At 39.3% G+C, this 23041-nt stretch overlaps 1 protein-coding gene across 3 annotated transcripts in view; it reads left to right on the forward strand.

The window, feature by feature from the left end:
• lyst (lysosomal trafficking regulator) overlaps window positions 1-23041 on the forward strand; it is a 60441-nt gene that overhangs the window by 2048 nt on the left and 35352 nt on the right. For all 3 annotated transcript variants that reach the window (XM_080287896.1, XM_080287897.1, XM_026191138.2), the window contains exons 3-5: window positions 10300-10391; window positions 17547-17745; window positions 21065-21155. In XM_080287896.1, the coding sequence (XP_080144022.1) occupies window positions 10300-10391; window positions 17547-17745; window positions 21065-21155 (382 nt within the window). The remainder of the gene's footprint in view (window positions 1-10299; window positions 10392-17546; window positions 17746-21064; window positions 21156-23041) is intronic.

Genomic DNA, 23041 nt, shown 5'->3' on the forward strand with positions numbered 1-23041 from the left:
CAGCATTAAGTCACTGCACAGAGGTGGAGGCAGGTGTAAACCACAGATTATTCACTGTTGGCGCTGCATAAAGGTGCTTTGCTTTCTATCTCATTGTATCCTGTGCATATGTGGTAGCGGTTCTGAAAACTGTCAGATCTCTGCAGCTCTTTCATCCCCCTCTTTCTGTCAGGGAATGAACGGCATCCAGATCACGAGACTTGGATTAGGTTCAGACTGCGGATCTAAGAGTACACACTCGCGCGCACACAGAGGCACACTCACTCATAATGTACCCCATTACTTTTGATTAATCATGTGTGATTTGTCCTTTTAAAGACAGACCTACTATCATTTTTAAAGCTAATTAGTGTTTAGAAAGCCTTGAGGGTTTATTCTCTCTTGGAAATAATGACTTCCTTCCTCCATAGTCATCATGTCTTTGCTGGTGTAGAATGCTTCATTGCTTTGTTAATCACATTAGTCTGCATTAGGATATCAGCAGGAGGAATGGTGCTGGCTTTTTCTCAGTTGTTGCAACACTTGGAGTGTGCCAGGCAGGCTCAGCCTTTCTATTACTGGTAACTTTTGTCACTTGTGACGAATCTCATGGGACAACTGTGTGCGCTCCTCCACCTGTCAGCTTCCCAGTGATCGAAGTGCCATGCAAGTCTGTGTGTAGAGAGATGGTTAGGTGAGCACAGCTGTCCTGTCCTGTGTTATGATCCTGTAGCTTGCCCTCCTGATTGAGCCTGCAGCACACAGATGCAGCTCATTCCGCCAACCCCGTCAGTGCAAGAGCGTCTACTTTCCATCCTTTTCACCCAAAGTGACATCTTCTGTTCATGGCAGTCAGTCTACAGGTAAACACAACAAAGCGATCATGGGAAATGTCCAACCGTTGACAGAAGCAAGCCTCTGTTGTGCTGCTCTGCATCCATTTCTGTGATCACACCTTCTAGAGAAGAGGGGAGGGAAAACACAGCTTCTCCTGCTGCAATCAATAAGAGAGCACAAAAAAAGGTGTGAAATATACCGGTGTTGCAGCAGCTCCTCACTTTTATCATCTTTTATTCATGCCTCTCTCTGCTTTTCTTCTTAAGGTGTTTCAGGACTAATTTCACACCCTGTATTTCCATCATTTGTTCACAGCGCAATCACCGTGGTCATTAACATAAGTGCTGGGTGGGCTAACCCTGACCGATGTGTTCCTCTTTCTGTTTCCTCTTGTGGCTCGATCGTCACTCTCTTCTGAGAAAGCAGACAGTGCGAGTTTGTTTATGCTCCACGTAATCACAGATTTTTATGAAGCTGCAAAGAAAAAAGACATACAATTTCTCTATGATTTATATTATTTATTTATTTATTTATTTATTTATTTATTTATTTTAAATGCCACAAGGACGACTTTGTCAGACCTTAGATGTGGCCACTGAAATTTGCATACTTATCACTGGTAACTTGAGCGTTCTTAATGTGGGTGTTAGCTTTTAGTGTCTCAGAGTTATGCACTCAACAAATATCTTGCTTCTTTGTAGGATTTAGCCTCACAGTGGGACTGTGACCTGTCCAGGGTGCACCCCATCTCAAACCCTATGACAGCTGAGATAGGCAGTTACTAAAAAAAAATCAAAACTGGTTAGAGTAGAACGTTTGGATTGATACTGCTGCCTCTTTTTGCCCCTTGTCACTTAGTTTCTCCTAGTTTGCACATTATATTACCATTTAGATGACAGCAATATGGCATAACCACAGCCACTTCTTGTGCTGAATTGGTGGTATTTACCAAGGGTGTGCGCATGTATCATAGCTTCAGTATAACAGGATTACTGACATTAAGCTTTTCTATGCATTCATTCTAATGGAGCCAAAGCTACTGAATTAGTGTGATCTGCTACAAAGAGGATATTTCGAAGGATCCGAAAGGATACTTTTCATTCAGTCCAGTCTCTCTGAATCTTGATGAGCAGAGTCCATTTAGCAGAATGGCTGCCTGGCGAGGAGCCAGGCAAGAAAACAGGTTGCCTGTTGATAGTTAAGTTTCATTATGAGCTAACAGGATGTTTCAAAACACCAAAGTGAGGTGTTTGTAGCACTTCTCTTTTTCTTGCTTTTTGGCACAAAGGGGGTTCAGCTAAGTGATCTCTTTGCTTGCTCTGTATGACTCCTGAACTACTTAAAATTCCATTAACTGAACCAGTTGGTCTTGAATTCATGTAAGGTCCGCTTGGCTTTAGCTTTTTTGCATAAATGTGGATAACCAGTCTTTTCCTGCACGGTGGATGAACACATCTTGTGAGTTATGGTTTTGGCAGTTTACAAATTATGGGCTGTAGTGTTAATTACACTGTCTGTGAGGTGTCAATTAATATGTGACAGCAGATACTTTTGTTTAAAGCTGATAAAATGGTATGTTTGTTTTGTTTTAATTGTTTTTATTAATTATTTGTTTTAAATAAGGACAGCCACACATTCCACCCACATCACTTGTTATTACTTCTCCGAGTTCTGTTCTGTGCATCTCATTCATGCTGTGGTAAAGCACTGAATCCTTGTCTAAAGAAGATTAAACTTGTCGAGCAAAGCATGAGGCAAAAATGTGGTGAATACTAAAAGGAGAGTAAAGATGGCAGTGCTGCTTTACTTTCATCCCCAGTGTTTGTTATTTGGCTTGTCAGGACTGAACAGTGAGGGGAAAAAACTGTGCCATCCTCGTATTTTTAGAATATTTTGGTTAAAGGCTGTGCTGTCAATGTTATTTCTGTGATTGTATTAACTGAGACCTTATGCTGTGCTGTTTGTCTTGCAAACGATTGAACTCATAGCAGTACAGGAAATGTAATTGTAGCAGTAAAAATGGAAAAATAATTAATTAATAATAATGGATTGGATTTATATAGCGCTTTTCAAGGCACCCAAAGCGCTTTACAATACCACTATTCATTCACTCTCACAATCATGCACTGGTGGAGGCAGCTACAGGTGTAGCCACAGCTGCCCTGGGGCAGACTGACAGAAGCGAGGCTGCCATATCGCGCCATCGGCCCCTCTGGTCAACACCAGTAGGCAGTAGGGTAAAGTGTCTTGCCCAAGGACACAACGACCAGGACAGAGAGCCGAGAGATCGAACCGGCGACCTTCCGGTTACAGATGCGATTCCCAACCCCCTGAGCCACGGTTGCCCAATTATAGTGTTTTCTTTTCATTTTAGGGTGAAGTACACTAAATGGTCTATAAGGCATATATCTGCAATGCTATATTTAGTTTAACCCTAAGTTATTCACTAAAGAATATTTGGTGGTAATTTTTGAACTGTGTGTATCTATTTGTGCAATGTAAGTTCTTATCGGTGTATCTCATTCATCTTCATAGTAGTCAGAAACGAATGTTCAGTTCTTTCTTACCATAATTTAGATTAGTGATTTTGAAATTTATGTGAGTAACTGAAAAATGACAACCACTAAGTTTATGCTGGAGAGTTCTCGATCTTTATGCTTTCAGTGTTAGTAATTCCTAACCTCGGGTGGTGGGGGAGCTTCTCGGAGGTTGTCCTGTCATACCTAATGTGTCAGAATCACGTGGACCAATAAGATGTAATGCATTTAGAGACCACTTCAAGGTCTTTTCTTTTTTCTTGTTTTAGACTTATCCCACAAATAAATCAGATCACTGAGGTCCAGTGAATTAATTTATTAGGCAGAGGTGGACTTCAGTCAAGATGTAGACGCATCTTCAGCGTCACTGATGGAAGTAGGACACCCCAGAGCTTTTTTGCAAGCCCATCAAAACAGACCGGTAACAGTAATATTACATTTAGAGAAACGCCTAAAAACTTGATTTTACTTTTTCATAGGCCCTTTATTTGTTATGCCTTGTTAATACTGAATTGGATGTCTTTTTACCTTCAGAACTACCTTTATTTTTTGTGTAACTTGCTGAGATTTAAGTCCATATCAACGTGGTGGCATCACGTAGCTGCTGTAGGTTTGCACATGCATGATGCAAATCTCCCGTTCCACTATGGAGGCCATTTGACTTCAAAGAACCTATTGTGAAGAAACCAGTTTTAGGTGATTTGAGCTTTGTGACATGGCACGTTATCCTTCTGGAAACAGCCATCAGAAGATGGGTAAACTGTGGTGAAAAAGATCAGCAGCAACACTGCGGTGTTTAAAAGATGGCTAGTTGACACTAATGGACTGACCACATGTAGCTGTCGATACAAGACAGGATGGATTTGTGCTCTGTTTATGCCAAATTTTAACACTACCATGCAAAAGCAGAAATCGACACTCATCAGCTGGGACACTGTTTTTCAAATTTTGATGAGTCTGTGGGATTTTATAACCTCAGTTTCCCATTCTTAGCTGACAGGAATGGCAGTGTGGTCTTCTGCTGTTTTAGCCCGTCTGCAGCTAGATTTGATGTGCTGTGCATTAAGAGATGCTCTTCTGCATACTTCAGTTGTAAGGAATGGTTATTTGAGTAACTGTTGCCTTTCTGTCAGCTCAAAGCAGTCTGGGAGTTTTCCTCTGACTTCGGGAATCAACGAGGCATTTTTTGCAAAGAGAATTCCTGCTCACTGGATATTTTCTGTTTTTGTGGTTGTGTGGTAAAATCTCGGTAGCTCAGCAGTTTCTGAAATATTTAAATGGGCATGTCTAGCACAGACACTCATGTTGTGATCAAAGTAACTGAAATCTCCTTTCTTCCCCATTCTGATGCCCAGTTTAATCTCCAGCAGCTCATCTTCACCACGTCTGCATGCCTGAATTCACTGAGCTGATGACGTGATTGGAGGATTTACTTTAATGAGCAGTTGAACAAGTTTATCTAACAAAATGCTTTTTCCAGTGCACCATTTCTGTCCTTCAGTGCTGAATAAACAATAGAAGTTTTAGGATTACTCATGTCTAACATCTGTCAACACAGTAGATAAATCATTTGATCCTCAGTGATTTGCCGATACTTCACTGTTTAGTGATTCACCACTGAATTTTAATTCAAGTGCTACAGATCATGCCGGATCTGATCGTGCTGTCTTGTGATCATCACACTTTGACAGGCTGCTGTTGGCATTGTTTATCATCGCAATTTTAGTGAAGTTGCTTTGTTGGGCTTGCTGACTGACCATACACTTGTTTCACATCTGCTTTCATTGTTCTGCCCTTTAGCTTCAGCCTGACTCCTGCTCGCTCTGGTCTCCGGGGCTGTTCCAAACCACTGGCTGAATGGATGAATTATTCATCTCTCTGGTTTGGGGTTGAGTCAGATCCCAGCCATTGCTATGCCTCAGCTTTTTCCACCCGGTGGCTTGTTATTAAGTCAGATTCCTCCTCAAAAAACACAGTGTCTCAGGCCACAGGGGAAGAGAAAGGCCAGAGCAGGTTGCTTGGTTTGTAATTTTGACTTAACACCAGCTTGCGTGCTATTTCCCTGTCATGAAAACAATGAAGCAGACAGTAACAGATTTTCATTTCCTGCACAGTGGCTATGCTCAAACAAAGGTCACTGTTTGTGACAGCGAAGATCTGAGAGTAGCAAAAACACCAACATGCTACCTTTTTTTAAATTGTGGCTACCTGATATTTTGCCTGTGTCTTATTGGACGGGGTTGGGGGAGCATTTTATTATGTTATTTATGATCTTGTGTGAAAGGATTCTGCTCTCTGACTCATAGCGGAAATATGTAACGTTAGGGGCTTCTCATGATGCTCATCACCCAAATGTCAAATTAAATCAGCTGAGATCTCAAACTAAAAAAAACAAACAAGATTGCATAACTAACGCTACACGTCCTCTCTCATGAGGACAGGATCACATCGCTTTCCGCGCCTCTGCCAAGTTGTAGACTGCCCAATTATCCAAGCAGAGCTTGAGAGGAAAAGTCTGTACAAGCATGGGTGACTCACCCATCACACTCCCATGACTAGGTCTCCCATGATCACCAATTGGATAAAGACACAAGTCACAGCAACTGTATCAAAGCAATTATGGAAAGTCAGAGTCTCAGCTGGAATCATGTATACCTCCCATGTAGTAGAGAAGGGAAGTCTGATTTGAATCTGTTATTTTTACTTAAATGTGTGTTACTTTAAGCAAATTAATCTTACACGTGTGCAGTGGCAGTCCACGAGAGAAGATGAAAGGAAAGGTCGACATAACCAAAGTTACCTGTGGTTAAATTATGTTAATGTATTCTACTGTCGCAAGCTATAAAACAGAAAGTAACACCTTAAATAAGCGATAGTAATGGAAATCTGTAGCGGCAAGTGTCAACCGACCTGGATAGCCTGCCCACGTCTACATGACAAATGAGCGAATAAAGAAGTCGGTGCAGAGGAAAGGTCAGAACTTTCCTTTTGTTTACAGAGATGTGTTCAGTGAGCTTTGTGAACTGCTGATTTCCCTTCTAAGCTGCATTAATCGCTATTGGCAGTCTCTCCATTATCAAATCACGCTGGCTGCTTGGTGCTGAGTGCATTGTAATATTGGATTAGAGCCTCGGAGGAAAAAACAAACCTTTGCTGGGAAATGTTATCTCGAACCATTCAGTTTCCCTTTCCCATATGAGGAATACAACCAGAACACAGGTACTCAAGATAACACGAGGACAAACACAGTCATTTTAGATCCTCATTTTGGAAGATTAATTTAATAGACGGCGTGCACAGCTCCAGCATTGCTTCAGGGCTTATTTATCAAACTAATAACAGTTTTTGCGAGCTTGAAGCTTTGATCTCCTGCCAGTCACCTCCTCTGTTTATCTTTGCTCTCATCTGTTGCTGCATTTATTTCTTTCACCTTTACGCTCTTGTCCACTCTCATGTTTTTTCCCCCCCTTGTCCTTTCCTGTCTCTCTCATGCTCCATGCATTTCTTTTTCTTCCCTTTCCCGTCTGCTCTGTATGATGTTGTCCAGCCCCCTGATGTGCAGTGACCCCTCCCCCATCCACCCATCACATCAGTGCTTAGGTGGGTTGTTGCCTCAGGTGTTGAAGTATCACCCTCCCTGACCCTCCCTGACCCTGGTGAGTGTGGTCAACTTTGCACCTTCATCATCTGGTACCTCACAGTGTAAGACACCTGCCTTAAATGTCTACATGCTTTTGACCATATGACACACATGTAAAATCTGTTTCATACCATACATAAGCTAACAGAGTAAATAACCTCCTTTTGACAGTTATGACACAGGAAGGAAGTTGACTTCTCGCCTAAATGTAGGGTAGCAGAGCAGTGATGCCAGAAAATAGCCTCAGTCCTTGTGCTAAACGTGATGCTTGGCGTCAAAAGCTGAGGTGTAATAGAACTTCAGCACCTGAATAACCGATGTGAAACTTTTCCCCCGTTGTGTTTCAATCATAGCGTGTGAGAAAATCACACTTTCACTCTAACTGTCGCCAAGTTTACTTGTTAAAGTGATGCTTTACATCACTTGGCTTTATTGTTTTGTCATGTCGTACTGTAAGTTGTGTAATGATAAAAGACTGTTTTGCAATGAATCTGTTCAAGGTGCTTGACATAATCTTTTATCCAAAGATAAAGATCTTTTCAAACTATCGTTGTTTTGATGGGGTTGGGGGATTTAAGGGCTAATACTGGGCTCGTGACAAAAATGAAGACAAATCAAAAACAAGTGTGCTTATTTTCTGCTTTTTCTTTCCAAAATGCGCGGTTTTTCCTTCAGGTCTATGTTGATATATTCCATGCATGTGATTTATCTTTTATTTGAAGGATTTAAATGCATCTTTATATTATTTTTAATGGACCAGCTGTGGGGATTGTCATTTAATAACCATACCTTCCAAAAAGCAGTGTAGGGATCACCCTAAGCTTGTAGATCTTGTTGTGTAATGTAGTATGTGGTGTCTGTTCTTTGGCTTTGTGACCCAGACACTCGGGGCAGCCGCATCAGTCAGGGATCAGTGTTGCCTGAATGAATCCAGTCAGCGGTATCAGATTAGCGGAGGCGTAAAGCTAGCTCCTGTGTAGCATAGGAGACAGCAGTATGCTGGCTTAGTGGTTCACCCGTCTGTTGGCAAGGTATTAACACACTATCCTAGAAAAGTAATGCAGTTAAAAGTGGTCAGATGGCATGTCTTACCGGTAAGAAAGTTCCTGTTGCCTTCCAGCTCTAATGACAGATTTGTGCTTGGCGGTCAGGCTCTGACCGCTGCACTGTGACAAAACAGATTCATCATTATATGGTCTTTGTTTCCCTACACTGATAGATGCCTCAGTACTATTAAGCTTACTACTTTTATTGCTAATATTGTTAATTGTGAACTTTCATAGTGCTCTCCAGTAGGGCAGACCTTTTGTTCAAAGTGTTAATTTTTCACTTTGCTAAGTAGAGCTGGGCGATAGAACGATAACGATATGTATCGCGATATAACTTTGACTCGATAGAGAAATTAAGCTATCGCGATAGACCTCGCCGCTCTTGTCCTCAAAAAAAAAAAAAAAAAAAAAAAAAAAAAAAAGGTCAGCCAATCCAAATTAAGTAGCGCAGAGCCGAACCAATCACAGCCGCAGCATCACGTCGCGTGACTTGTTACGTACAGCACAAGTGCCAAGCCGCACGTGTGTTTGTTTGGGAAGCAGCCAAGCAGCCAGCGGGTAATGGAGCCAGCGCGTAATGGAGGAAATGAGTGTGCCGACTAGAAAAATCAACCGAGCGTGACCGAAGAGAAAACAGATGATGGTTCCAACGCCGGAGAGATTGTCGAACGGAAGAGCCATAGAAGTTCCGTAGTGTGAAGGTATTTCGGCTATTTCAAGTCTGACAAAAAACAGAGTAGCGTGCACTGTAAATTGTGCCGAAAGCAAGTCTGGAAATACAATAAACTGGTGCATGCGTCACACTGTGCGCCACGTTATTGTTTCGGTGAAATTAATTTCTACAATACTGTTAATTCTACTCTCTGCAGTGTTTAAATGCTTACATATACACACAGTTACTGTCCCTCCACACATACGACTCGGTTCTGCTTCTATGCCCCAGCTTTGTTTACTTTTTCCCACCGAGGCTTCTAGACTTCTGATTGGCCAACATTTCTGCACGGTTAGGAATCTAGCGCCACCTGCTGCTTTGGCATGTTCATAGCAGCGTTTTCCTTCATTTCTGCCTTTATGTGTGGACGGGATTATTTTTTAAAACGAAAACGGAAAATCTCCGTTTTCAAAGATACCCGTGTACGTGTGGACGTAGCCTCAGTCTCTGACTGGAAGCGCTAATTCGTCATTCGGCTTTTGTCAGACTAAAGTAACTGTTAAAACTGTTTGAAAAGCTCAGCTATACAACAAGGAGCGATTGAGAATTTCCTTTTAGTTCTCAGTTTATTTGATATTGACAAAAGTTAGTCAGTTTTGTCTGTTCTTCTGTAAAACAAACTAAGATTTATTTTTAGAATTAATATTTTGTTTCTAAGTGGAATTGACAATTTAGTCTGTTTTGTTTGTTCTATTTTGAAACTTAAACGCTTTAGCGGCTGCCTTTTGTGTAGTTTGCAATATTTGCCTTTATTTATCTGAAAAAGTCTCATGTTCCTTAACTCATTCACTGCCAGCCATTGGCAGTGAATGAGTTAAACCCATTGACTCATTCACTGCAATTGACGGCTATAGACATCAATGGCAGTGAATGAGTTAAGTACATCTACCCTGTTGAACTTATTATGGGAAATAAATATTTAAATAAAAACAAGCTGCTGATTATTTCACATTTTACTTGTGAGCAACGGCACAATTAAATCTTACAAATATAGTTATTTGGCTTATATCGTGATAGATATCGTTATCGCCTGAAATGAAAAAAACATATCGTGATATGAAAAAATCTCATATCGCCCAGCTCTACTAATAAGTTTATGGAGTTGGGGCAAAGATTATATTAGAAAGATGCTAAAAGAAAATGTGGTTATTTTCATCAAAATGGCATCAGAAATATTATAACTACAGGACCTGTAATTTTGGTAACTTATTTTTCTCTTTGAATGTGTTTTAAATCGGTGCTTTTATAGTAGGAGGTTAGAGAGGAGAGAGAAAATATACTGGCTCCCAGCACTTTATCTGACCTGAAAAATCTATATTGGAGCAATACGCTCACATAATGACATTGGAGGCTTTTACATCACTATTGAATGGACTCTGCTACCATTTCGAATGATTGTAAAACCTAAAAATGTTACAGTAGCTGTCACTTTAAAAGAAAATGCTTTCAGGTCCTCTTTGTTTTAGCACATGTACATAATAACCTGGGTTTAATTTATGTTGCTACTCTTGTGTCTCATTTGTGTGTCTCTGTGTGTGTTATCAGGTCAGCCTTCAGAGTCTGGAGAATTTCCTTTGTCTCTTCCACTACGTGCAGCACCACTGCAAGCACAGCAGCAAAGATGCACTGAAATTCTGGTAAGGTCTCATCACTCTGTCAGTGTCTTAACACCTCATTATAAGACATTTGTGTCACTTTGCCGGGATAAAGCCTATGTATGAAATGAGCTTTCGAAAATCTGGTGCAACAGTGGAATCATAAAGACATATTTATTAGCATTATTGTAGGCTAATAATACAATCACTATAGTTGTGTCTCAAACTATGTTGTCAAAATCAAACAATCAAATTTAAGAGAATAAACAAGGCCACATGCAACTTAATGTATATATTCAATTCAGTTCAGTTTTATTAATATAGCGCCCAATCACAACAGCGGTCACCACAAGGCGCTTTATATTTTAACATAAAGTCCCTACAATAATACAATGGAACCAGTGTGTCGTAGATTGGATGCAGTGCAAACATGCAGGAAGTGCAGTTATTTTAGTCCTCTTTTTCTCTGTTTTGGCAAAAGAACGGCAGAAATGACACATTTATATCCTTTTATGTCCTGCCTCTATAGTAGAGGTTTGAGGAATTATGTAATCATGGTGCATTAGCGTTTGGAGTACCTTACTGCATAGATTTACATACTGATGAGGAAAATTGTGGGACTTTAGGAACCTCGAGTACCACTTGTTTGTATTCTGTTGAGTGTGGGTAAGTCGGTCTCTCTCACACACACACACACACACACACACACACACACACACACACACACACACACACGCAGTCTGCCTAGAATTAAGTGGATGCATTAGCATTTGCAATCCACATGTTCCTTCAGCTGAAAAATCATTGTTAAAATACCAAAAATAATGTCCTTGTGTAAAGACGAGCTTGAGGCGTTTTGATGTTTTGCTCTGTGAGATCAATTACTGAACACTAATTTGCTTAATTAACAGAGCTTTTTTTATGTGAAAATGAAGCAGTTGGCTAACAGATGTTGTAGAAACAAGACCTCATGCTGTAGAGCTTCTTACATTGGACTAGGTTGTAGATTTTTACTTGTGTGCTGTTACTGTGGTTTGTTTTAAACCATCAGACGCTTACACGTTTATAAGTAATATTGTTAGAGGAGCATGATCACAGATTAAAGTAATACCTATACTGCCTACATGCTTACATGTGAACAAAGAGTTGTGCCAAACCTTTAATAATAAAAAAAAAAAAAAAAAAAAAAAAAAGCATGTTTGTCGGGATTATTTGAAGAGGCAACATCCAGTATACATATAGTTTAAAAAAGAAATTCAAGGAAAACACTTGGATTGCATTTTGAAATAAACTCCTTTTACTTGAAATTGTTTGAGCAAACATGAGTAGAAGTGTTGTTTCTTTTTTTTTTGTTGCAAAACTAGAACTGAGAGAGGAATTGAAAAATTTGACTGTAAGCCTTTACAAAGTTCTGAAATGATACAGGAAGATTAGTGACCATAGTACCGCTAATCCTCCAATCACAGTGACAATGTTCACGGTCTAAATATGAAAAAGAGATGTCACAGGAGTATCGGTGATGGTCTGGATTTCTGTGACTTAGATAATGATCAGACAGACAAGATTACAGTGTCAGTCTGTATTGATAATGGTCAAGAAATGAATGTATTCTAGCTGCGTGGTTAACCTAAGATATATAGGTGCTCCTTTAGGTCAATGAAAACATTTCAACTTCTATTAAAACTAATTTACTAAACTAGAGTGCATTGGAGTTCCCTGATTTCTACCCTGCTTAAAAAAAAATTAAAGGAGCTCTTTTAAAAACACATTAGATCTCAAAAAGAAATCATGCTGGATATCTATATTGATATGGACTGGGTAACCACCAAACTGGTCGTGCACCTGTTCTCATCTGTGAAAAGCACAGGGCTCCAGTGGTGGACCTGCCAATTCTGGTTTTCTACAGCAAATGCTAATCTGCTCCACGGTGACAGGCAGTGAGCACAGGGCCCTCTAGAGGACATCACGCCCTCAGACCATCCCCAGTGAGTCATTTGTAGCTCTGGCAGTGCTCATCTTGTTCTTCTTTGAACAAAGGAGCAGATATCGGTCCTGCTGATTAGTTAAGGACCTTTTACAGCAATTTCCAGCTCTCCTTGACTAACTGTCTGTTTCCTGGAATCTCCTCCATGTTCTTGAGACTGTGCTGGGAGAGACAGGAAACCTCCTAGCAATGGCGCATGTCCCCGCCTTCCTGGAGGAGTTGAACTACCTGTGCAACTCTGTAGGGTCCCTGTATCCCCTCGTGCTACCAGTAGTGACTCTGACCCTAGCCAAATGCAAACCTAGTGAAAAAAACAGTGAAAAATGTCCGTGTCTTCCACGTGTAAAACTATTCCTGTTTTGGTGCTTGTCTCACTGTTGCCCCTCTAGTGCACCTGTTGTTAATTTGATTAACACCAAAGTAGAAACTGATTAACAACCTTGTCTACTACTGAACTGATCAGATCAATATCCCAGAAGATTAATTGACTTCATGCTGTACTCTGATTAAAATGTGGTGCTCTTTTTTTTTTTTGTCCACGTTAAATTGAATCAGGTTGAATTTCAGGAAGCGCTTCGGTACTATTACCAAAAATTATTTGTTCAGTCAGAAGGAGTCCAGCATGTTTTAGACAGGCTAGCATACTCCTGTTAGTGAAGTGGCCACATCACTAAGTGCTGTTGAGACGACACCACGAATGCCTGTGGTGCTGGATGACAAGGTGACTCCTAGTCTTCTGAAAAGGGAACACAATGATAACAATGATAAAATCACAGAGCTTCTAAACAAGATAAAAATGGAAGACCTTACTATCTTACCTGATCCAGTAGAATGCCTATGGAGAATACAAACGAGAACGATCGCGCAAAACAACCCTCACAAAAAAACAGTGCCTTAAAGATAGCGGGGCATCTGTTCAAAAATCTGTGCAATGCTTAGACCCTCCTCACCGAAGAGGATTTAATGTGCCATTAAAAATCCAGAAAACTGGACAATAGAGTAATGAAGTGTGTAATACTACTCTGGATGTACTGACTTCTGTTGTTTTCTGTGTAAATCTGTGTCAAACATATAAGCCCGGAGTCCACTGTCCCGGTTGTTGTTTACAAGCAGCCATGAAAACTCACTTAAGTCTTAATTGACAGATTTAAATTCATTACACTTTTTTTTTGCATTAAATTTGCATTAATTATCTAATCTCATGTTGTTTGTAGTAGAACCAGAACTACAGATGCAGGAGATAAACAGTGCTGACAGTCTGTTAACAGTGCATGCCACACAGGAATCCTTTCAATGACACTGAGGTTTTTATTCATAGATGAGGGGAGCTGTATTTGAATATTATCCAATGCATGACTCAAATGACAAAGCTGAACAAAGCATCCACTGTAATGATAACTGGGTTTGAGTGAAGAACGTCACAGTTTTTGGCCTGGGGGTAAACCTAAAATTTGACATCTGGAGTGGGAAGCTTTCATGGAAATCGTTTTGAAGTACTGAATTTCGATTTAAGGTCTCGTGGTAGCAGGACAAAGCGGGTGAATTGGATCCGATATTGACGACAAAGAACTTTCTGAGCTGTCGCTAAACTCTCTTAAACATGGTGGCTGTAAACTGATGGTGTATTTGCAGAGCTGTCACATTGATCATGGTGATGATTTTGAGCTGTTAGCATTTTTGATCTCTAATAACAGTGGAAGAAAATGGTGCATGCAGTTTTTTCAAGAATTTGTTAGACCAACTGTCATAAAAAAGAAATATTTTAGCAACCTGCCAAACACTTGTTTAAAGCTTCAAATTTACATTGTTTATTAGGCAAATAATAAAGCAAATTCACATTTTTATACCCAAATTTGAGTCGGGCACTGGATTTCTCAGAAATTAATCAAGCATAAAATTCAGCCAGTAAAAGAAAATGTTCTGTTCAGAGATGTAATTTGGTGTCTTAATCAAACATTAGGGGTGGGGAATCGATACTGTGTAGTATCGTGATATTTTGTTTGCTAATAATGTATCGATACAGGGACAGCAGAAATCGATATTTTGTTACAAAAAAGGTTTTTGTGCTCTGACTTCAGAGCATGTTGATCCTTTTTCTGAGCAAGAATCCTGACATTCCTTCACTGTCCAAATGTGTTTAACTTTTTTTTTTGGCAGCAATAAACATGACAGTTTACTTATTTTAATTTAAGACATGTTTTATTTTAAGTTTAAAGCTTTTTTTATGTAATATAAAATTATATTTTGTTTTAATTTACTTTCAAATTCTTCAGTTGCTGAAGGGGCTGCATAGTTTTCATAAATTGCATAGTTCAGAATAGCTATAATTGTACCAGATGGTTGCACTCAGTTAAGTTGGACTAGACTGTAATACAAACCGTTCAGTTTGTCAACAATAAAACTGACTGAAATGAGAGACTGAGTGTGAGACTTTGATATTAGACAAAATGAATATTGATAAAGTTTACCTTTATGTACAGAATCTGAATATCGCAAAATATTTTTTAAAAATTGCAATAATATCGTATCATGCATTAAGTATTGTGATAATATCGTATCGTGGGATGTATGGTGATTCCCACCTCTATCAAACATCCCAAATTTGTTTTGTTTTGTTTTGTTTTAAACAGTCAATATGAAAATTCAAGGATTAAAAACAGTAATTAATAGTAATACATCACCAGAAACATAACAAAATGATATTGTCACTACTGTTTTACCAGTACTGTACCTTTTAATTTAGGGGAACTGTGGCGTAAACCTTACACTGGGTGGTGGTGTAGTATTTTTCTGAAACACTGTACACCAATTTATCTACTTCTTTTAAAAAATATTCTGTGCTTTGAACTTTGTTAAAATATTAAGGGAAATGAAAAATGCTGTGTACACACACTACTAATTACAGTAAGACGTGTTTGAAAAATGTGAGATCCAAAGGTTGTTTGGCAAATTGAGTGGCTTGAATTAGGTAACTGTGAAACAATTTTTGGCAAATTCAGCAAATTTAGTCAACGAGCTGATATATTTAGTCATGTACCAAAGCTTCAATTTGAGATTTATAAAAATTTAGATTTGTTGCAACTGCATTATGCAAGCCAAATTACATGCAAATTCATGCAGCCAGTTATGAGATAAAAATGCTTTCAGGTTGTGGTGCCACCTATTAGTGAAGCACAATTCACTTTATTACATCAGACTTCTGGAAGTCTCTAGAATTTCAGGTTGAAATCCCAACTTGTTTACAAGTTATTGAAAGCGTTTGAAAATTAAAGGATGGGAAAATAAAAGCAGCTCAATGTGGGCAACCTCAAATGTAGCGAAGGCTTCTTGGGAAAGGTTAAGCGTCCTCAGAGACAGTTAGAAAGCTTCTGTAAGCAGAGGCAGATCTATACAAAGGCAAAATTTTAGACCTGGCTCACAAAACCAGGTGTTGCAGCTGGATTTTCTAAAATGTGCCGCTCTCTTTTCTATTTTCTTTAGCCAGTTCACTTCATCTACTTTCTTCTTGTGACCTTATCTTTTTCTGAGTCTAGCCGGCAGTGAATATCTGCAGCCCACTCCTCTTTCCGACAGTGCTATTTTTTTGTTTTTTAATATTTATTTATTGTGTAAACCTCATGGCCTTAATTAGAACCAATATTGGAACTGCAATAAATTAAAAAATAAACATGTTTTTTACACTTAATATCTTACGGAAATGGTGTTTACTGATTGGAAAAGTATAATTAGAAATAGTTGGGGAAAAATGTAATTAAAATTTGCATTTCAAATTCATCACCGTGCAAGGTTAATTTGTAAAGATGAAAGCAGCAAAAAGTTTGAGAAATATCTTTTTTTTTTTGTGTGTAAAGTTTCCCTTATGGCACCTTCTCTGCGTATCCTCTGCAGGGCTCTGTGTGCATTAAAGAAAACCTCTCAGCTGTTGTAGTGGAGGATACAAAGGCAGTTACAATGAATGATGGTTGAGGTCTCGTATGGGGCACTGGAGGCTGATCAGCTCAGAGGGCCACTCCCATCGCCATGTGACATCACATGCTTTCATGTGATACGCTGATCTGCTGCGAATCTGGAAAGCTTCCATTTGAAATTCCAATTTAATGGAATTTGTGCTGCAGAACAGAAAATTCAGTCAGTAGTCATGTGAGATGGTGTGCAGATACAGCCAGCAGAGCTGCAGTCAAGCTTTCAGCACACAAAAGATGACTGGAAGGAAACTATTTGGCCCAGTAACATTTGGTAAGATAAGAAGGACTGTGCGTGTTGCAGAGGTTTGTGTCAGAAATGGGTGTTTTTTATTCTTTTAAATTAAGTACATGTTGAAGATTTTATTAACCAAGCCCTCCTGTGTGTAGATTATTGTATTGTACGCAGGTTTGGATTAGAGGTGAAATGTAAACATCCAAGTGTGAACACTGAGTTATTGGATCTGTCTGATGGAATTAATCATGTCTCAGTCCTGAGGCCGTGTCTTGAATTCGCGTTGTGCTGTGTTACAGAAATTGTTCTGAAACGGTGATTGAAGGAGGTGTGTGGTTTACAGCTTATGCTGCACGTGGTTGCGGCAGGCATGCACATACAAGCCTGGAGCCGCTCTAAATGGCTTTCTTAGTAGAATAAGCACAGTTTCCTGTTTGATTTGGTATCAGTACGAATCAACAGTTTCATGTTTGATCATAATGAGCGTAATTGGAGCATTCATTTGTTTTGCTCATTTATACAATGCCTTGTATAGTCTGGCTGTTTCAGGGGGGTTGGGTTTGGCGGTTTTTCATTCATCCCATGGTTTTGTGTCGTAGATCTGACGTCACCAGTGGATTGTAAAGGGAATGCAGTTTTACAAAACAAAGGCTGAACTAATGTGATTACATCCTTGTTTTGTCTCATTAGTTAGAGCTTCACAGCCATCTCAACATATTATGGCAAAAGGATTATTTGTTTGTTTGTTTTTGGAGTGTTTTTTGTCCTTTTTTAGACGTAAGTGAGTGCTTTTGCTAAAATCGGATATTCACGTGATTCATGTGTTTTCTTTTACTTGAGAGAAATTTACTATCGTTCGTCTGAGCGAGTTAAGTTACAAACACACTAATAGCAAGGTGTATTTTTACTGTTTGTCCACTAATGCTTGTGAAGAAGGAAACCAGAGTTTTTCAGTATTATAATGCTACAATCCGAAATATTTATGAGTGTTTTGATGTGTTTGTCTTCTGTTGTAGCTCAGACATGAGTGGGGCCAGTAACACACTGGCACGGGAGTTCTTGACTGATGTGCATCAGCTCTGCAGTGCGGTAGCCCAGAGATCGGAGGCACGGGAGGAAGATGAGGAGGAAAGTCACATGGTGGCTCTGGGCGAGTACCTGGTCAGGGGACGAGGCTTCCTGCTGCTCAGTACCCTGGACTCGATCATTGACCAGGTAAGGAGAAGTCAAGTGCACCCATCCTGACTTTGATTATAGAAAAAAAAATCCATTATGTATTTAATTCCCCAAAAAGTTAACCTTTCTGTGCTGTAGTTACAGAGAACCCACAAACATTTATCATTTATGCAGCTTTGCCAACACCAGCGTATCAGATTCAAATTTCTCTTCACTTGCCGCCTCTTGCAGCAAGTCTAATCTCTTGATCAAGGAGAAACTGCAGATAGACTTTGCAGTAGAGAGATGCAATATAGTTAAAGCACATGACAGAAATGAGAGAATGGAGATATTTAATGACCATTATGCATTTATAAGACGCAATAACATTTTAAGAGTGAACAAGATGGGATTTAGTTGAGCATGCTGTATATTTGAAAATTTCCTGGAGTTTGATGGTTGTCAGTAACTTTCTCTATGCTTTTTTTTTTAAGTGCCTGGAGGTGACTACTGTTGTGATGTGGTGATATATAAATAACGCTGGATTGAATTGACTGCTTTTCTATGCTTCTAGAACCTTTATTCACATTAGGGGACTTCCAGGCATTATAGCCAATTCTTTTACTACCACAGAGCCAGTATTTTCTGTTTGTTCAAAGGCAATTTAGGCTCCTACAATACATCTGCTTCTGGTGTTTGCACAACTTACAAGACGGTTTTATCATAAGAGGAAACTGGCGATGCCCACATGCTGTTGATGACATGAATGATTGCTGAGAGACGGTCTTTCTGCTTCTGCTATATGCAAATTATTGATGCAAGTCTTTATAGAATATATGAGTTGCACTTAAAAATGCGCACGCACACGCACACACACACACGCACACACACGCACACGCACGCACACGCACACACACACACACACACAAGCCCATTCAGCTATCTTAGTGAGGACCTTGATTGACATCATGCTTTCCCTAGCTGCTTACCCTAACCATTAAAAATGAATGCCTAACCCTGAACCTAAACATAACCTAATTGTAACCCTGACACTAAAACCACATTTTGAGCCTCAAAATGCCTTTAAATACCATCAAATTTGTGAGGACCCGTTTGTGTGTCCTCACAAGTGATGGTAAGTATAGTAGAATGCAGATTTTGGTCCTCACAAAGATAGCTAGACTGTGTGTGTGCATTTTTATAATAGATCATAAAAGACAATTCCTCGGAAAATTCTTTGTGATGTGGTCTGAACAATATTAGTACATAGAAATAAATGAAGGCCAAAGTTTCCTACCCACTGTCTATGAGGGTAAGTTGAGGCCTTTTTTGTGGTGCTCCTGTTAAATAGGATGTGCCTCTTTTAGACACAGTTTTTGTTTCCTCTGTTAACTGGCACCAGGCTATGACAGAGTGCAGGGTTTTTTCTGCCTACACACTTGTGTACCAGTCTTCAACTTCACCTTGGAGCTCACACTGGAGCGCACTGTGTGTTTCTTATATATTGATTTGGTCTGTGAGTGTTTTTTGTGTCAAGAAAGAGTTTAGGAGATTTTTCATGTGTTTATTTGTTTATTTATGGTTGGTTTTTGCAGCTTTCACATGACTGCTGGAGCGCTTCCCCTTGATAGTTTGTGTGAGAAAAAGATTTCGGGAAAAATGACCTGTCTATATCAAGTGTTTTCTTGAAAAAAAAAGAACTGTTTGTCAGTGTCCCCACTGCCTCATGTTATTCATATCTTTTAGCTAATTTGAAGTAAATTTTCTATTTTTGTCCAAGCCTTCAGTGTAAAGCATCCATGTGCAGCTGTGTGCATCAGCAGCATCCCAAGTGGAATAAAGCCTTCAGAGACACATTATGAAGAACTTAAACTTTTCGAACAAATCAGGTTTTAAATCATAGACCTAGTGTGTGAGAAAATGTATTTTGAGTAGTGTTTATTCCACACAGTTGTTATGTCCTCCCAGACTGTGTCACCTTCACTCTGTTGGTTTAGATGATTCAGATCTACTCTGTAAAATTCTCTTTAACAGTAGAAGTGTTATTAGTCTTTACATTAGCAGAACAGGAGTCCTGTAGTCAACCATGTAACATCCTATTGATTTGAGGGTTTTATTAAATTATTTTTTGTTCCCTTTTAAATTAAGGTTGTGTGTTGATGTGTTAAGCGTCAGGCTTGTGTCGGCTCTTTGATTTCACCTTAATGGTTTACCTTTCAAATGATTACTACATATACTACAGCTAGAAAAAAATGTATTACAGAAGTCATCAATAAATGGTAGTAAAAGTATTTGAAAAATTCCAGAGTAATACTAACAGAATATCTAGTGAAGATACTACTGGATATGTGACTTGCATTTACTTACTGAATGTCGGTGTGAGTCATTTCTGTCTGCAAACAGTTAACGTTGACACACCCATTGGAGATGTCCTAAAGAACAGAACCATCAAAGGTTGCGCTGGAGCACCGATGTTTTGAGCCAAGGCAAATAGGCACGTTGGCCATATCTCTTACCCTGTATTCACATTTCAATAACAAGTACACTTGAGACAAAAAAGAACTGAAAACAGTTGTGGCTATAATGTTCACTTACCCCTGGACCAGAAAAAACCTAAGAGAAGCACCAATTAGAAACACAGAAGGAGTGGGACTTCATCCTCTGCCAAGGATGCTATTATTACTCTCCTTTGGGCATTTCCACAGCAAAGGTGTTTGGTGTTGTGTTCATACTCTTCTATTATGAATCGTTAAGAGAAGAACAGCTTATTTTCTCCCTTCATTATCCAAAATGTACCTTTTGCAATAAATGGAGATGCATATTTGTAAAAAGTAGTAGCTGAATATAATACTTTGAAATGCTCAAAATGATCCTGGAATGAAATGGATTGCACTTTTTCTTTTTTTAATGCAGTCTAAGTCGGCGTGCGCTATAAACTAAACATCCTGTATGTTTTTGCTAAATCAGAAAGCTGTTTAATTCACACATGAAAGAGTAGGTTTATCATTTTTAATTAACACCTGGAGGAGGAATCCCCTGGATAGACATGAGCTCCCCGAGGTCTCAGAAGTAAGTCTGTCATGTAGCTGCTACATTGCTCCTCGACGCACTTGCATTGGAGATTAAATAACTAATTCAATAAAAGTGCTTATAAAAAAAATAAATGCGTTATTTCCAGCTGAAGGAAGTTTTTTAAGTTTGTTACATTTAGATGCAAGGCAGATTATTGTGTCTGGCAATAATCTATTCATTCTAACTGTTGAAAGTAGTGCAAACCAAGTGTGGTGGGTGTGTCTTGGTGTGACATTGGAGTGTGACCACAGGGAAAAGCAAAGAGAGGCTTTCTAGGTAAACTCAGTGTGCTTTGCTGCCCTTTCAGGAGCTGACCTGTCGCGAGGAACTGCTCACTCTGCTGCTGTCTTTACTCCCATTGGTCTGGAAGATTCCTGTGCAGGAGGAAAAAGCCCCAGGTCAGTGCCCACACATGACGTGTAATGTAACATTACCTAAAAAGTTTCCTTTAAATGTGTCCAATTCATAAGTATAAAATTAGCTAACCATTATAGTTACTCTGTTTCGTGTTCTAGCGTTTACATTATTCTTAAAAAATTATTACTATCAAGCAATCCCAAAAAGTTGATTATGGGAGAAAAGAGACCGAAGAAGTCACTTGAATGAATGACGAAACGTTTCTCCCACTGAAAGTGCTACATTCAGATGAACACAATCAGCTTTCTGGGATTTACTTACCTGGATGATTGAGCATGCATCAAGACTATCAAGCAGTCTTCCAGCATCAGGTTTGGTGGGTTTATCAGTAATATGCAAGAGTCTTTACCCATTGTTCATTTCTTTATATTTTCATTGGCGAATGGGGAAATGAATGCAAGGATTTAAGGAAACATGTGCAGACACACATGGAAATAACATATATAAGTGAACATTAAAAGTTTTCACCTTTATTCTTTTGCACAGCTTTAGTTGAGCTTCTTTGTAATTTCTTTAAGTAGCCTTCAGGAATAGTTCTCCAGTTTCTTTGGATGTTTGCTGCCTTTTATTCTGTTCTCTGTTAAGACAATCCCACACTCCTTCAATAATGTCGAGGTCCTTGACCAATAGTCTTCAGCTGTGTTTTTCTATCCATGCTTATGCTTTTACTGCTCTGGCAGTGTGTTTGGGATCATTTTCAAGCTGAAAAATGAAGCCATTACCATAGTTTTTGCATTGATAATTAAATCTATTTTGAAAAGATCCCTAACACCACTGACTGAAATACAGCCCACAAAGCCCATAAACTCTGGAGAACTGCTGGTCAAGACCACTTTAAAAAAAATTACAAAACTTTGTCTCCTTGGAAACCGATAAAAATTGGGGGGAAGCTCAAGAGTTTTGCACACTACTGTATGTGAAGACACTGAAATTGGTTTTGACTTTAAATTGCGTCTCTAATGTCCTTATTGAATTACTTATTTTTATCTCAGGGCTGTACTTGCACAACACAAACTTTCTACTGTACTTGTTTCACAACGGATTAATCAATTTTAACCATTTACGACATTGTGAATGATGTTAGTATTGCAAGCACAAGCAGCCACAGAACGGGAGAAGAGCAGTGATTACAGAGTCCTGTGACCTCCAGATGACACTGGCATTTAGTACAGGGCTGCCGATCCTTTCTAACATGCACCCTAGACATTTTTACTTTAATTAATTCTTGCTTACTGAGAGTTTGAGCAAACAAGGTACGGCTGCTGAGATGCAGCTGAGCATTACACTTAGGAAGTAATATTTTTGATATTTAAAAATAAATATTTGTCAGGCTGGTGTCTAACATTACATGTCAAATACTAAAATGTGACATTTACAGCTGCTGAGTATACGTCTACAAGTATACTCAGCAGCTGTCTATAGGTAGTCCCATGAAAAATGTTGCCTTTTTGGTATTTGTACAGATAACATTTTGTACTCTTTGAAGCAATACCAATTAATACAAGTGTATTTAAACCCAAAATGTAACAACTTGACTGCATTAAACATTTGCCTATATTAAATCAGTAAATAAATATCAGACACTTGCAACAAAATACACCTGTACATATGTAACACTATCAGATCCACATAAATGGAATCCAGCGTTTGTGAGATCTAGGGTGGGTTTTTTCCTTTCTGTGGGAGTTTGTGGTATAATCACTCCAGTCGCAGTCAGGTTTTAAGAGAAAACCTGAGGGGATACCTACGAGTTAGTCAGGGTGATCGTGGCTCAAGAGTTGGGAGGTCGCCTTGTAATCGGAAGGTTACTGGTTCGAGCCCCGGCTTGGACAGCCTCGGTCGTTGTGTCCTTGGGCAAGACACTTCA

This window comes from Astatotilapia calliptera, chromosome 13 (assembly GCF_964374335.1).
Source record: "Astatotilapia calliptera chromosome 13, fAstCal68.1, whole genome shotgun sequence".
Lineage (NCBI taxonomy): Eukaryota > Metazoa > Chordata > Actinopteri > Cichliformes > Cichlidae > Astatotilapia > Astatotilapia calliptera.